We start from the raw sequence: 17538 nt of genomic DNA, 5'->3' as shown, positions 1-17538 counted from the left end.
GCCCGGCTAATTTTTTTGTATTTTTAGTAGACAGGGGGTTTCACCATGTTACCCAGGATGGTCTCAATCTCCTGACCTTGTGATCTGTCCACCTTGGCCTCCCAAAGTGCTGGGATTACAGGCGTGAGCCACCACACCTGGCCTAAGATTTTTTTTTCCTCACAAATTGATGTGGATGAACTGCCACTATGGGCTTAAATCTTAAATCTTAATCTTAATACTGAGTCCTATCTTTGTGAAATGAGTTATTTATTTGTAACTGCTTCTTTGGAGCAATGTCACATAAACTTTTTGTAAAACATCAGTGATTTCACCGTTCTGCCGCTTGAGCCTCAAAATAAATTTAATATTTGTTCTTGCTTCATTTTAGCAGAATGCATGTTGCTCTGATAGGAGCTCTATCCAGACTGATGTCTTATCCTTCTTAGTGCCTCAAACTGGATCCTGTTTAGGCATGTTATAACAAGTGTTGTGAGTTTATTTTGGTGAAAAAAGTTGGAATCCATACATAGTTTTTTCGTAATACACTTTTTCCGTGAACTTTTTAAAGACCCCTCTTATAGATGTTATACTTACTAAAAATGTTCTTAACAAAAACCTAGTAGTCAAATACCATTTCTTACTCCTCAGATTAGCACAAATTTAAGTTTGACGACATGCTCTGTTGGCAGGACTATAAAGAAAAAAGGCACTATAATATAATGCTGATAGGAATGCAAAATAGTACAACCCTGTGGAGAGAAATCTGGTAATATTTAACAAAACCACAAATACTTTTACCTTTTGACCTGGTAATTCCACATCTAATAATTTACCCTAAACATACAACTCAAAAACAGCACAACGCAAGGTCATTATTTTTGTTAATATCAAAGGAATAGAAACAACTCAATGTTTATTGGTAGAAGACTGGATAAATAAATAATGATATTAGCTCACAGTAAATTTATATGGCCATAAAAAAATGAGGATAGTCTCTAGGCATTAGTGGGGAATGGAGAAAGCAAGATGCAAAAAAGTCAATATAGCATGCTACTCTTTCTGTAAAGAAGAGGAGAAAATAATAATTCATATATGCGTTTGCTTATTTTTTGACAGACATACAGGAAAAACAAAATGGAAGCAGCTGAAAAGTGTTATCTATAAGGAGCATGAGGAATGGGGAAGAGGAGATAGGGATGGAAGAGGAACTTGCCTCAATGTACCATTTTCTGTCATTTTGAGTTTTGAAATACGAAAATTTTTACATATTTAAATAATAAAGTCAGAGAGGAAAAGTGTGAAGTCCCTGAATTGGGAACAAACTAAAAGAAAGGAACCTAATGATCTATCAATCTGGAAACATAACCACACAGAGAATAGGCTTATTCTAAGTAAATTTTTGACACAATACTGACTCTCGATACTAGGGAATTATATTCTACGGATAAGAAGAGCTACAATGAAATCTTAAACTTCGCTCGGTAATTTTATTATTTATAATAGTTTTGAAGTTATTATTATTTCAAAATTATAGAATAAAGCAAATAAATGTTTTTGTCAATGTTTTCAGGAAGCATGATTTTGATTTTAAGAGAAAAGATATATAAATACAAAAAATAGGGGGAAAACCTGTAATGTTAATTTAAATGGAAAATATCTATATTAATTCATGAGTTTTTTTTTTTTTTTTAATTGGAAACTCTGACTACTGAAAGGCGTTCAAAGCAATGACGTCTCAATGGCAATGAGCACATCTAGTGCCCTGATGTCAGTTTCTAAGTTGTTTCCCCACTAAGGGTAACTAGAGTTTTTTAGAGAAATGCTTGATTTCAGATCTAGGGCAGGGAAAGTTCAAGGTTAGCCTGTGCCACCTTGTGTCATAGAACATCAGGAAGCACTCAGAGACCAATAGGATTATGTCAGAAGATACATATACCAACTTGAAGGAGCTCCCTCTGACCAAACTTGGGCAAATTTTAGCATCAAAAGGAATAATGACTTTAATTGTTTGTCCTACATTGAATAAATAATAAATCCACGAGTCCAGTGTGGTACTCAGCAGATTAAGATAGATGGATGTCATTTACTATACAATTGGTACTATGATCCCAACTCCCAGTGAAATAATTGATTCAGGAAATGGTTTTACCTAAAACCATTAGGTGATAACTATTGGGTAATACAACATTTCCAACATCACAAAGTATCACTCATCAATTACTTGCCAATTGCAAAAGGAAACACTTTTATAACAGATATCTGGAGTTACCATGTAACTTGGTGATCAAAGTTAGCAGCATTAATAGTGGGAAGGTACATCACCTGTCTTCAGATATGATAAAGTCTGAAGTGTACAACTTCACCAATGACATGTTGTTTACAAATATCTTGGAACTCAAATAAAAAAGAGCCTTTAGACTTCATATCCATTTCATAAGAATGGCAAAAGCTCAAAGAGCAATTTAAATCACACCATGAGGAAACTGCCAAAAAAAACCACAATGTGGAATATCTGCAAACCTGAACTCTTCAAAGAGTCAATGTCATGTTGGAAAATAAAAAGGTAGGAGTACTGCTCCAGATTTTTGATAGAGACATAACCAAATATAATGCTTGAACTTTAATTGGACTCTGATTTGAAAAACCAACTTTAAGATGTATTTGGGGCACCACTTGAATATGCAGCAGATATCAGGGAATGAATTTTTATTTCTAAGATACAGTCCTATTGGGACCATGTGGCAGAAGCTCTTGTTTTAAGGAAATACTTAGAAAAATAGAAAAAATACAGTAAAATATAGAGGATTGTTGAGCCTAGGAGGCAGACATAAAAGTGGTCATTATACTAGTTCTTCAACTGTTCTGCATATTTAAAATATTTTATGATAAAAATTAGAAAAATTAGATTTATCTTTTCACTTAAAAGATTAACAAGGGCAAATTGTTGAATTTAAAATGCACGGTTAGAAAACAAATAAATAGGTACTCATTTGCGTAAAATGAGTAGAGTACATATTGAAAAATCGATGCAGTGTTTGTACACCTATGTTTATAGCAGCATTTTTCACAGTAGCCCAAATTAGGAAACACCTAGGAATCCATCAGTGGATGAATGGATAAATGAAATATGGTGTATACATACAGTGGGATGTTATTCTGCCTTAAAAAGGAAGGAAATGCCAACACATGCTCTAGCGCAGATAAACTCTGAAGATATTATATTAACTGAAAAGAACAAATATTGTGTGATTCCACTTACATGAGCTATGTAGAGTAGCCAAGCTCATAGAATGGTGGTTGCCAGGAGTTGGGGAGAGGGAGGAATGGGTTATTATTGTTTAATGGATATAGAGTTTCAATTTTGCAAGAGTTCTGGAGACTGATGTACCACAATGTGAATATATTTAACATTACTGAACTGTACACTTAAAAATGGCTAAGATGGTACATTTTTGTCATGTGCATCTTGCCACAATTAAAACATAAAAAATTAGATATAAAAATTAAGATGCACATAAAGATATATTTAGAAGAATATATGTCCAGACACATGTACAGAGTTGTTATTTCTGCAAATTAGAGTTTCTGGGCAATTTTTGCTTTCCTTTCCATCCCTAGATTGTTTTCGTTTTTTTATATTGATCATGAATCCATTTTACTAAAAAAAAAACTATTTTCAAAAGCAAGAAAACTTCCCCAGATTTTTAGTGTTTCAGAAAACATGGTGATGCAAGAGCCTACTTTTAGGGAAATGGATTTGCAGGAAACAATGGAAATTGTCAGTGTAACCTGAGAATTTTATTAAAAGCAGCAAAAATCCTTTGTCCCATATGGTGAGAAGCAAAACAGGCTGCTGGCCCGTCCTGTGTGTTGTGGTTGCCGTGGAGAGCTTGGCCTTCTGACCCTTTGGCGGGGCCTAGCCAACCTGACCTTGCTCACAGCTGAGGCTCAGCAGCAGCAGGGCCTTTGTGGGAACTTGCCTGCCCCTCCCAGTGAACTGTGCTTTGCTTGGTGCCTGGCCAGGAAGGAGGCGAAGTTTGCCTGCTGTTGTTGACCTGGGCTGGTCTGCCTCCCTGTCTCACCTTGCTTGACTGTGCCCCAGCGGGGGCGCTGGTGCCTCTCATCTCACAATTGCCTCTGTGACAGAGCCAGGCTTTGATCTCGCCTCCAGGAATCCAGTTCCTCTCAAAGTCTGTTAATCCCTTGGGTCCACGGGTTATTCCCGTACAGCATCCCCACTCTGATTACTCATCTCAACCGTGGCTGATCTCTGCATTTTGACCTTTGGTCCCTGTCAGGCCACAGGCCCTGTATTCTATTTGTGATGGAGAGACTTATGTCCTAACTGTTAATATGCTCACATAAACATACACGCCATTACAGTATCCTTAAAATGTTTTCTAAAATTTATCATAAAGCAGTACTAGCCTTTATATCCACATGGGATTTTGAAAACAAATGAATTATATAGTTCTATTTTGTTTTCCATTAATTTATTATTTTCAGTTTAACTTAAGGTACAGTCAACATAACCTCAATATCAGATGATGTCTACTTTTTTAGAAAGTAAATATTTTGAAAACATAGAAAAGTACAGAGAATACCAAAACAAACACTTATGTTCAGACCACCCAGATTTAACAAACGTTAACATTTTGTAGTGATTGTTCCGGGTCTAGAATTTTCATTTTAAAATTAAATTTTCCTTCTGTATGTGGGCAGAGCTGCCCTCAGGGAAACAGTGAAGCTGTGATATTCCCTCCCTGCTGTCCCCTGCCCTTCTGTTGCAGGTGACTGACCAGGCATCTGTGGCCCTTGGTGGCACACAGGGCCATGCCGGGCCTTTCCCAGCACAGCTGTGCTGGCAGCTGCTCCCTGGGGTTCTCCATGGAGTGCTGGAGTCCTCGACTCTATCAGAAATGATAGGACTGCCGAGCGCGGTGGCTCAAGTCTGTAATCCCAGCACTCTGGGAGGCGAGGCGGGTGGATCACGAGGTCAGGAGATCGAGACCATCCTGGCTAACACGGTGAAACCCCGTCTCTACTAAAAATACAAAAAACTAGCCGGGCGTGGTGGTGGGCGCCTGTAGTCCCAGCTACTCGGAGGCTGAGGCGGGAGAATGGCGTGAACCTGCGAGGCGGAGCTTGCAGTGAGCCGAGATCGCGCCACTGCACTCTAGTCTGGGTGACACAACAAGACTCCGTCTCAAAAAAAAAAAAAAAACAAGAAAAAAGAAATGATAGAACTGAGTAGCATAAAAAACTGCAAGCCAAAAAAGGAAGGAAAGTTTATTAGAGCAAAGGAAGCTTATTGTAACTCTGTAAGTGGGGGCGCTCCAAGCATCTCAGGAAAAAAGGGCATCCAGGAAATGAACAACTGTTGGAATCCCAGTTTGCTAGTGCTTCTCTCTGCTTCATTCTTTAATCCTATTCCATTTGCATTTTGGAAAATAGCCTCCCTCAGCTTCTAAGTTTACATGTGATATGTTCAGTCACACAAGAGGCTATTAGACCTCGGTCGCAATGACACAGGTCGAGAGGAAAGAATCTCATTGTCTCATTTCTGTCTAGTAAACTCTGGTGAGGGAGGCAAATATGAGGCTAGAATGACATGTATGACAAATATGAGGCCAGGATGACTGTATTAGTCTGTTCTCCTGCTGCTAATAAAGTCATACCTGAGACTGGGTAATTTATAAAGGAAAGAGGTTTGATGGATTCACAGTGGCAGAAGATGAAGGAAGAGCAAAGGGACTTCTTACATGGTGGCAGGCAAGACAGAGCTTATGCAGGGGAATTCCCATTTATAAAACCATCAGACCTCGTGAGGCTTATTCACTACCAGGAGAAAAGCATGGGAAAGACCCGGTCCCATGATTCAGTTACCTCCCCCCAGGTCCCGCCCATGACACATGAGAATTATTGGAGCTACAATTCAAGATGAGATTTGGGTGGGGACACAGTCAAACTATGTTAATAACACTTCTGTGATCCTGTGGATTTGGCGATGATCTCAAGAAGGAAAGCCCCTCTCCTGCACATGGCTACATACTCTCCAGGGAACAATCATTGCAGTCTGAGAAGCACATAATAGGGATATCAGCAAACGCTAGGAATGCCTTTCTAGCCCAGATGCCTAGCACTGGGGAAAGCACAAGATACTGCTGGTGGTGAAGAGAACAATGAAGACAATTTTGGGTGGCCCACTTGTCATTAAAAGTATCACAGAACAGGATTTGTGTATGTACAACAATCCCCACATTTACAAATGAACAATGCTCTAAGAGTTGGGTTAATGTTGCTGTGTTTCTTCAGCCAGTGCTTAGGCTCTGTTGTGCCAGCGATTTTAGCTGGTTATGAGAAAACAGTGGCAATACAACTCCAAACTTTTTCAAAGGGCTAACAGTGTTATGTTGACCCTGCATGCATATTATAAAAAATTAGTTCCATTTTTGAGCAATATCTCATAAAATGCACACTTATATTTCGTTCTATATTCATTCTCACTTCTAAAAGTATGTATCTGGGTTATTTTTACCCTCGTAAGCCATTTCAAATCTTTTCTGAAATAAGCAGGATACATATAAATGTGTAAAATGATGTCATGTTTTTATTTCCATACTATCTCATAGAAATCTGAAGCATACAGCTACTAATAATACATTGATGTGCTTCATAATGACGTGTCAGTCAATGAAGGATCACATATACAATGGTGGTCCCATGAGATTACAATGGAGCTGAAAAATTCTATTGCCTAGCGACCTCATAGCCATAGTATGTGGTAGCGCAATGCATTACTCACGTGTCTGGGGTGATGGTGGTGTAAACAAACCTACTGTGCTGCCAGTTGTATACAATTCTAACATATAAGTAATTACTATATTATGCTTTATTTTTCCTTCAACTTTTACTGTAAGTCAGGGGTACATGTGCAGGATGTGCAGATTTGTTACGCAAGTGAACGTGTGCCATGGTGTTTTGCTGCACAGATCATCCCATCACCTAGGTACTGAGCCCAGCATCCATTAGCTATTATTGATGCTCTCACTCCCCCAGGCTCTACCAACAAGCCCCAGTGTGTGTTGCTCCCCTCATGTGTCCATTTGTTCTCATCATTCAGCTCCCACTTATAAGTGAGAACATGTGATATTTGCTTTTCTGTTTCTGCATTAATTTGCTGAGGATAATGGCTTCCAACTCCACCTATGTGCCTGCAAAGGACATGATCTTGTTCCTTTTTATGGCTGCATAGTATTCCATGGTGTATATGTACCACATTTTCAGTCTATCATTGATGGCATTTGGGTTGATTGCATGTCTTTTGCTATTGTGAATAGTGCTGCAATGAACACAGGCATGCATATATCTTTAGAATAGAATGATATATATTCCTTGGGGTATATACACAGTAATGGGATTGCTGGGTTGATGGTATTTCTGGTTCTAGGTCTTTGAGGAATTGCCACACTGTCTTCCACAATGGTTGAATTAATTTATACTCCCATCAACAGTGTAAAAGTGTTCCTTTTTCTCCACAACCTCGCCAGCATCTGTTGTTTTCTGATTTTTTAGTAATAGTCATTCTGACTGGCATGAGATGGTATCTTTTTGTGGTTTTGATGTGCATTTCTCTAATGATCAGTGATGTTGAGCTTTTTTTCGTATGGTTTTTGGCCACATGAATATAATTACTATACTATACTTTTATCATTACTTTAGAATGTGCTCTCGCTTACATAAAAGATAACTGTGAAACTGCCTCAGGCAGGTCCTTGAGGAGTATCCAGAAGAAAACATTGTTATCACAGGAGGTGACAGCTCCATGCATGTTACTGGCCCTGAAGGCCTTCCAGTGGGACAAGGTGTGGGAGTGAAAGAGGGTGATACTGATGATCCTGAGCTTGTGTAGGCCTGGCTAATATCTGTGTTTGTGTTGTAATTTTTAACACGAAAGTTTTTTTAAAAATAAAGTAAATTTTAAAATAGAAAAAAGCATATTGAATAAGGATGTAAAGAAAGAAAATATTTTTGTATAGCTGTGCAATGTGTGTTTTAAGCTGTCTTACTACAAAAGAGTCAAAGAGTTAAAAATATATATATATAAAGTTAAAAAGTTACAGGAAGCTAAAATTAATGTATTATTGAAGAAAAGAAAATAGTTTTTATAAATTTAGTGTAACCTAAGTGTACAATGTTTATAAAACATACAGTAGTATATAGTAATGTCCTAGGCCTTCACATTCTCTCACTACTCACTCACTCACTCACCTACCCAGAGCAACTTCCAGTCCTGTAAGCTCCATTCATGGCAAGTATCCTATACATGCGTACCATTTTTTATCTTTTATCCCATAATTTTACTGCACCTTTTCTATGTTTAGATACACAAATCCTTACCATTGTGTTTCAGTTGCCTCCAGTATTTAGTGCAGTCGCATGCAGTACAGGTTTGGACCCTGGGAGCAGTAGGCCATACCGCGTAGCCTTGGTGTGTAGTAGACTGTACCATCCAGGTTTGTGTAACTGCACTCTATGATGTTTGTGCAATGATGAAATGACCTAATGATACATTTCTCAGAACATAAGCTGATCATGAAGTGATGCATGACTGTGTTTTGACTATAAAGACAGTAACCCTTTATAACATTTTTTCCTGAAGAAAACAATTTTTAAGCTGAGGCTTGGGATGGAGAGCACACGTCCTCCCTGAAGCCTCCTCTAGTGCATTGGGTCTCATAAGCCACAGATAATTTGTAGACGATTTTTACTTGCTGATGAAAAGTCACCTCTCTAGGCTCTTCAGCCCTCAAGTGTTGCAGCTTTCACTTTCTGAGGTCACGGCTGCAAGACACACTTTGCTTGACCAGCAGCTGTGGCCTGAGATTTGGATTGACAGTGAAATGTATAGAAACATAGCAGGCTTCCCCCAACACCAAGATGGCTCAGCTTTAAGAAAGATACAGGACTGATGCCGAAGCAGCATGGCTGGTGACTCCTGGGCTCAGCCTCTGAATATCTCCCTGTCACTCCCCAGGAAGGTTGAGCAGGTAGTCATGGGAGGAGGCCGAGAGCATGGACAGAAATTCAGCTGAGGGAGTCATTTGCTCTGGGGTCTCCTCAGCTTTTGTCCTTGCTCACCTCAGCCCCTGCAGGGTATGTGGGCTGCGCCCATGCTGGATCAGCTATGTGCATCCAAGCCCCTTACTCATGACTACTCGGCAGTGGAGGCAGTGAGGCAGAGGCACTCGGTCCATCCAGTCCTCAGTGCGTTCTTTTCCTACATTCAGTATACCCCCATAATTCCTTGACTGAGTGCTGCAAGAGAAACTGCACCAAACAAGAGTCAAGTCCTTCTGTGTCCCTGTGGGTAAACAAAAGTTCACAAACCAGCTGTTCAGCCAGGGCCACATCTTCACCATGTTTGTATGCTAAGCACAGGGTCTGGCATACACTAGGTCCTTGGTCAAAATTTGTCCAGTGAATATACACTTTTGACCTGTATTTTTTTTTTTTTTTTTGATGGTGGACAGGATCTCACCCAGGATGTATGTAGTGCTGTGGCATGATCATGGCTCACTGCAGCTTTGACCTCCCAGGCTCAAGTGATCCTTTTGCCTCAACCTCCCAAGTGACTGGGACTACAGCTGTGCACTGCCATGTCTGGCTAATTTTTAAAATTTTTTTTCAGCGACAGGGGTCTCACTATGTTGCCCAGGCCGGTCTCAAACTCCTGGGCTCGAATCATACTCCCTCCTCAGCCTCCCAAAGTGCTGGGATTACAGGGATGAGCCATCATACTCAGCCTGACCTCTGAATTCTAATTATTTCATATACAGGTTGTTTCATGTGTCTAGTGTTTATAAATGTTAAGTGATTGCCAAGCAAGCAATTTCTTTCTATTCCAAAAGTAATATCTATCAAAGGTGTTGTGCTGTTAAAACGCAAGATGATTGTAACATGAAGTCCCAAACTATTTCTTTCCATCTGTGTTTCAGATTATTTGAATATATTTTGCTGTATAAGGATGGAGTGATGTTTCAGATTGAGCAAGCCACCAAGCAGTGCTCGAAGATGACCCTGACAGAGCCCTGGGACCCTCTTGACATTCCTCAGAACTCCACCTTTGAAGACCAGTACTCCATCGGGGGTCCCCAGGAGCAGATCATGGTCCAGGAGTGGTCGGACAGAAAGTCAGCTAGATCCTGTAAGCGTTCAAAGGATCTAAGCATTGTATTCAGGATGCGTGATGGGAAAGAAGGTTTAAGTTCTTTAAGGAAGGTAGTTTTTAGGGAAACATCCGCTTAATCAAAATTTTTTTAAAGCCTCCACTTAGGTCTGCACGTTACTTTCCTCACTACGTGGCAGTGGGATCTAAGCTTCATATTTGAAACACCTCAGCCTTCTAGTGCCACCTGCACCTCTCTGCCACTTTGACTTCTGTGAACTTAGCCTTGATTTTGACATTTTATGGTCACCCGGAGGTCTGTGATATGGAAGGCATCTGCCTAAGGCAGACATTTGAATCAGATGCCTTCTTTTCTTTCCCCCACTTCCTACAGTTGCAGGGTTCAGATCTACTCCCATCATGATGAGTGTGCAAACCAGCCTGCTTTTATGTGAAGCCATTCTTTGCCCTGCTGCTGATATATGCCTATCCCAAGACAGCTTTAACCACACAGGCATTCATGCTGTGGAACGCAGTATGGTGATTTCTCAAAAATTGAAGGATAAAACTGCCATATGACCCAGCAACTCCATATATATATATATATATCCCAAATAAGTGAACGCAGAGACTCAAACAGATATTTGTACACCCATGTTCACAGCAGCATTATTCACAATTGCCAAAAGGTGGAAACCCAAATGTTCATCAACAGATAAATGGATAAACAAAATGTGGTATATTCATACAACAGAATATTATTCAGCCTTAAAAAGAAAGGAAACACCAGCACATGCTACAACCTGAGTAAACCTTGAGGACATAATGTTAAGAGAAACAATGCAGTCAGACAATGATAAATACAGAACAATCCCACTTACATGAGGCATGTAGAATCGTCAAATTCATAGAGACAGAAAATTGAATGGTGGGTTTCAAGAGCTGGGAGAAGAGGAATGGGAAGTTAGTGTTTGACGGAGACAGAGTTTCAGTTTGGGAAGATGAAAAAAAGTTCTGGAGATGGATGGTGCTGATGGTTGTTCAACAAATGTGAATGTACTCAAGGTCACCAAACACTTAAAAATGGTAAAATGGTTAATTTTATGTTATGTACATTTTGCCATCACAAGAAAAAATATGAACTTCTTGCCTGTCTTCTTTATTCAAAAGTCAACTTTTTTCCTCTTATAGATGAAACCTGGATTGGCATCTATACAGTCAAAGATTGCTATCCTGTCCAGGAAACCTTTACCAAAAACTACAGTGTGATATTGTCCACGCGGTTTTTTGACATCCAGCTGGGTATTAAAGACCCCTCGGTGTTTACCCCTCCAAGCACGTGCCAGATAGCCCAACTGGAGAAGATGAGCGAAGACTGCTCCTGGTGAACCTGCGCATAGGGAAGTGGCAGCATCGGTTGTCAGCCCCCTGTGGTCCCAGCTGGAGATAGATAGAGACTAGTCAAGATGAGAATGCTAATTGGAGAGAAATATAATTTCAGGAAGATGCACATTGATGTGGGGTTTTGATATGTCTGATTTTGACTGCTTAAGCTATGTTAACAGAAGAAAATTGAATGGCGAGGGTGTGGCCATATCAGCTAACTGTGGCTAATATGGACACTTTGGGTGTTTCTAATGCCTGTTCAGGGCTGGTTTTCTGCATGCACAGGTATATACACAATGCAGTGCCATGCAAACAGTGAGGGGTCAGTAAGAGAAGTTTGTCTTGGCAGTAAGTATTTATTGTTGACGTTATTCAGAATTGGTGGTGATAATAAAAAGCAGAGGGATTTTGGTCAATTTTATTATTAATTCTTAAGTTCCCTGCAGAGAATGCCCCATTTATTGCTGCACCAGGGTGGGCATTGCTCCCACTGAGCCCTACTCCACCCTGACCCTGCACTCCCTTGGTTGCCAAAACAATGAAACCTTAAATCCCTTCCAGACTGAAGAATTGTATGGCATGACCCAATTGATATAAACATTTGGAAGGAAATGAAAAGCTAAAATAGGAAATAATTATTCCTCTAAAGAAACATTTTAAGCAAGACAGTTTAGAGAATCCTAATGTCTACACTGGTAAAGCGCGAGCCATGTAAGCTTCTTTTTTTTTCTATGCAAGAGTATTGATGTATGTGCGGAATCTTCACAGACTTGTCAATACACAGGCACTATTCTAAAATAGCACTGAACTGGGGATCAGGATACTATTGTCTCCTAAACCCAGGACTAGAGTTCCCTTGTACTCTCACTCCTTTGGTCATTAAATGCACTGGACTTGCCCTCGCTTTGGCCTTCCTAGAACGCTGCTTCATAACCTGTCTGTCTGACTTCTGCATCTCCTTCCATGTCAGCTCATTCACAAGAGCTGCTCCCAAGCCTGGATGAGTTGCACCTTGCATCTTGAGCATGCATTTCTCACAATAATTATTAAACTGTGTGATAATTTATGCTTTCAGGACATTGTCATCCATTATCTTGGCTGTGAGCTCCTTGGGTACGGGTACCTTGTATGTTTACTTTTATATCCCTAGCACCAAGCAAGTGCCTGGCACATGGTCAGTGCCCTAAGTATTTGTAGAGTGAAGAATGCCAGCCTCTCTTGTCCCTGGTTTCCTTATGTGTTAAATGTGGTTGAGTTTGTCCATTGCTAGGGAGAGACTTCCAGTAATAAAATTTACTATTCTAGGTTATTCTACTGTTACGTTTTATCTGCCCATTTATCTTTTTTAGTTACCAGGAGAAATGTGTGACACCTATATTATGATGAAAACAATCTCATTACTCACAGTTTATCTATATTAAACAAATCTAATTGCATTTTAAAGCATTCTTTGATATTATTGCTTTTGTAATAAATATGGATAATCGTGGTTATAAGGGAGTTAAAACAATGCTCTAATAAACAAAGTGCTTCATGTGATCAGAATCAAATTTGTTATCCTCTCTCAAAAGCCTGGTGTCCTCTTACCTTCCCTAAACTCCAGTGTCCAGTTGCCAAGGCCAGAAGCTTCAAGTCATTTTTGACCTATTTGTCTCCCTCAGTCCTCACTGGCAGTCAATAATCCCGAGTCCCATCAAAATAGCTCTTAAAACTCCTGCCTCTTCTCCACTCCCTCAGCCACCACCCAGCTCTGGGCTCTTAACATCATTGGCCTTTGCAGGATCTTCACACCCTCTGTCCTTGCCCTGGTCTTTTTTTTTTCTAGAAGCCATCCTGTGTTCATTCATTCATTCATTCATTCACTTCGTCAGTCAATTACAAGCCAGTACTAAGCACGTGCTCCCTCCAGTGGCCATGCAGGTTCCTGGGGTCCCAGAGGATTGTGAAGTTTGGACATGAAGGCATCTGAACCGCACAGACAGGGAAGAGTTTCACAGCTGCATTCCAGCTGACCCAGCCTGCTAATGCCTTTGTGACCATGTTTGCCCCAGTTCCTGTCTCCCCAACCACAGAATGATCCTCTCCTCTTCTCTCCAAGCTGCACATCTCCCCTCAGCCCTGGGACTTTGTCTTTGCCCATTGCAGGCCACAGCATTACTCAGAGAGAGAAGGAAACTCCTTTTATTTTATGGAGGCCCATGCAAAGTGGGTACCCTTTTGTTTTTCAGTTGGCCTGTTTTAGTTATTAAGCCACTTCACAGAAAGGAGTAAAAAGTTCAGAAGGATTTGACATCTGGTCAAATCTGATCTGATGGCGCCCTGCCTCTGTGGTTCTTCACTGCTTACAAGTAAAGTGGAGACCCCGTAGCATGGTGGACACACCCTTTTTCATCAGGCCTCTGACTCTTTCCAGCCTCACTCCTTGGGACAATTTCTTCTTTACCTAAATGCCCAAAGGGCTTGAGAAGTAATGGCTGGGTCACCTCCTGGTAGCAGGAGGGTTTCCTTACTCTGCAATCTTATGTAAAAACTTTCTAGTGGCCACCAGAGTCACAACAAAGAGGGCTATTAAACAGAGTATGGACTTGTACCTATTAATGAAGTGCAGTATCCCAGTGCCTCACTCATCTGCAGAGGTGGTATCACTGATAGTGGTCTGAGCCAGGGTTGGGTACCACTTTGTGGATACCCCTCATATGTTTCTGAGCCTTTATGCTGCATTGGAACAATTTTCTTCCACCTCTCCCAAGGAAGCCATACCACTTCCAAATTGCCAGGTCCAGGCAAGCCCTGGGGTGTGCTCAACATACACCTGCTTTCAACTCTGCCACCCTGAAGGCCCAGCTCTACGATAGAGCCATCACTCCCTATCTCTCAGGGACCATGTGGAGTCAAGGAGGCCCGACCTTTCTGTCCCCAATTGCTCTGTCATCGGGATGAGTTTCTTACCATAAGCTTTGCTAATCGAGAGTCCTAAAATTGGGACACATTTTAAAATTCTTTGGATATTTAATGAAGGCCAAGAATTTTAGGTCTTTGGGAAATTTTTCAATTAACTACTCATAATTTCCCACCAAGTTAAATTTGACATCATTTGAAAACAAAACACTCACCTCTTGCTGGGTTTCCTTTACCAAATACACTTTCTCTGTAGTCCCAGCTACTCAGGAGGCTGAGCTGGGAGAATCGCTTGACCCCAGGAGGTGGAGATTGCAGTGAGCCAAGATTGCACCACTGCACTCTAGCCTGGGCAAGAGAGTGAGACCCTTAAACAAACAAACAAGCAAACATCTTCATTTTCTCAATGTTCTCTGTGTTTTTTCAAACCACTTTGCCTATATATCCACTTGCAGCACACGGGGTGTTTTCACATTTTTCCACTTATGTGGATCTTGTCTTTCTCCATCCACAGAAAGCACCTCAAATGCAGAAATGTCGTCCTTGTCATTCTTGTTGAGTCGAAATAATTCCTATTGAATGACAGAATGAGCCTCCTCAGCCAAAGACTTGTGAATAATCGATGGTATTTAAAGGCTTTGTAGGTGAACACCTCTTAAAGAGACAAATTTAACTTTATTTATGGATATTCTGATATAAACAATCATCTCTTTTAGGAATTATGCTAGAATAATAAAGGATTAGAACATATTTTTATTTGTTTTAAAGCAGAATTATTAGCTCAACTACATGTGTAGAAAAAATACTGGGCCTATAATTTGTTGTATAGTTTATTCAGGGAGAGTGATGCTTACCTCTATGATATCCTAATTTTAAAATTTATGTTGTCTTCATTAGAGCAAAAATGAACACATATTTTCAATATTTATTTCATAATTAAAGTTGGAAAATGTAATGTAGTACCAGCATTCAAGGAGTAGGCTATAACTATCCTATAATTTAGAAATAATATCAAAGACTTGGAACCAACCCAAATGCCCATCAATGTTAGATTAGATGAAGAAAATGTGGCACATATGCACCATGGAATACTGTGCAGCCATAAAAAGAATGAGTTCATGTCCTTTGCAGGGACATGGATGAAGCTGGAAACCATCATTCTCAGCAAACTAACACAAGAACAGAAAACCAAACACTGTGTGTCCTCACTCATAAGTGGGAGTTGAACAATGAGAACACATGGACACAGGGAGGGGAACATCACACACCAGGGCCTGTGAGGGGGTGGAGGCCTGGGGGAGGGATAGCATTAGGAGAAATACCTAATGCAGATGACAGGTTAATGGGTGCAGCAAACCACCATGGCACGTGTGTATCTATGTAACAAACCTGCACGTTCTGTTCTGCACATGTACCCCATAACTTAAAGTATAATAATAATAATAATTTTTTAAAAAAGAAATAATGTGCAGTGAATATAACACACTCAGGATTTAAGTAATCTGAGTATATGTGTGTGTTGTGCTGTGGCTGTAGTTATATCATTCCCAATGGCCTATTGTGTATTCATTTTAACATACAACTGTTTAAATCACATAGCTAAGTGTTCTTTTCCTCTACCAAGATAACTGATGGCAAAATAGGTACTCTTGTTACTTAAACATGATTAGTATTATTGCCATTTTTGCTTGACCTCTATGGTTTTAATAGAGAAAATTATGTAAAAATAAAAAGAAGTCAAGGCATTATCGGTTATTGTGAGAAATGGGTTTTCAAGCCTAGAATATGTTACTTAATAACCTCTCAGCATTAGTTGATTAGTTTTTCAGTCAGCCTGGGAGAATAGCTGTTGGGAAATCACTGGTCTTAATTTTCCAACTAGGAGGCACCAACTTAACTATTGAAAAGTCCCCAGTTATCCAAATACACAAACCTGTTTAATTAAAAGTGTAGTTTTGGGATAGACATGTGGGTATTGATATACCTATTAGAGAAATTTAGGGTCTGTTGGTTTTGTTTCACTCCTGATCCCAGAAATGATACCTTTCTGGTGGGATAGTGGTATATCTGTTCTATCTTCTTATATAAGTACATCTTAGCAAAGCTTAGTTTTCTATTAAATTCAATTATAAAATGGGGGATTCTTTTTTAAGAAAAATTAAAATGTGTAAAAACTAAATTGAAAATCTTTGATGAGGAAAAAACTAAGATAAAAGTTGTTTCTAAAACAGTTCTGTGACCACATTAGTTGATGGGCACATACAGGAAGCAGTTGCAATTTAGTCTCTTTTTAGAAGAGTGCTTTGCTTTTAAAGAACTTTCTGATTCTAAAGTGTTAGGTGACCTTGTCTCAGTAGCTGTGGCATCTCTGAGGGCTTGGGGATAATAAAGTGAAGATGTAGACTGCCCTGTCTTGAATGATCTTAGGACATTTTAATAACCTTAAAGTGGACATTAGAATAATGGGAGTAGGCAAAATGACATCTCAAGCCCAGCCAAAGTGTATGCTTTTATGATGTTTCTTATAACTTAAACCTCCCTGTACTTAACACCTTTCATAATTTCCTCCAGGTAAACATATGTTCCTATCACCATAACTCTTATCACATAAAAGATAACTAATAGCACTGCAAAGATGTTTAGATGGATTTTAAAACTTTGAATATCTTGGGAGTGAAGACATTACTTAGATCCGTATATGTCCTATCCGTAATACAACAAATACCATGATGATAGCAATCCTATAATCCCATCTAGCTCAAACTAACTATATCCCAAGCTGCCAAAAGAGATGAAGAAGAAGGAGAAGGAAAGGAAGGAGGAGGACACAAAGAAGAAGAAGAAGAAGAAGAAGAAGAAGAAGAAGAAGAAGAAGAAGAAGAAGAAGAAGAAGAAGAAGAAGAAGAAGAAGAAGAGAAGAGGAGGAGGAGGAGGAAAGAAGAAGAAGAAGAACAAGAAGAAGAGGAGGAGGAGGAGGAAGAGGAGGAAGAAGAGGAAGAAGAAGAAAAAGAAGGAGGAGGAGGAGAAGAAGGAGAAAAGGAGAAGAAGAAGAAGAAGGAGCAGGAAGAGAAGCAGGAGGAGGATGCAGAGGAGGAAGAGGAGGA

At 39.9% G+C, this 17538-nt stretch overlaps 1 protein-coding gene across 1 annotated transcript in view; it reads left to right on the top strand.

Annotated features, from left to right (window-relative positions):
- Positions 1 to 13086, top strand: part of EPDR1 (ependymin related 1) — a 32054-nt gene extending 18968 nt beyond the window's left edge. Inside the window, 3 exon segments of the mRNA XM_011973208.1 lie at positions 4773 to 4935; positions 9932 to 10189; positions 11342 to 13086. Coding sequence (XP_011828598.1) covers positions 4773 to 4935; positions 9932 to 10189; positions 11342 to 11538 — 618 coding nt within the window. The 3' untranslated portion in view covers positions 11539 to 13086.
- Positions 13087 to 17538: the final 4452 nt, after the last annotated feature.

This window comes from Mandrillus leucophaeus, unplaced genomic scaffold (genome assembly GCF_000951045.1).
Source record: "Mandrillus leucophaeus isolate KB7577 unplaced genomic scaffold, Mleu.le_1.0 Scaffold100, whole genome shotgun sequence".
NCBI lineage: Eukaryota > Metazoa > Chordata > Mammalia > Primates > Cercopithecidae > Mandrillus > Mandrillus leucophaeus.
This window is presented reverse-complemented; position numbering and strand designations above follow the sequence as displayed.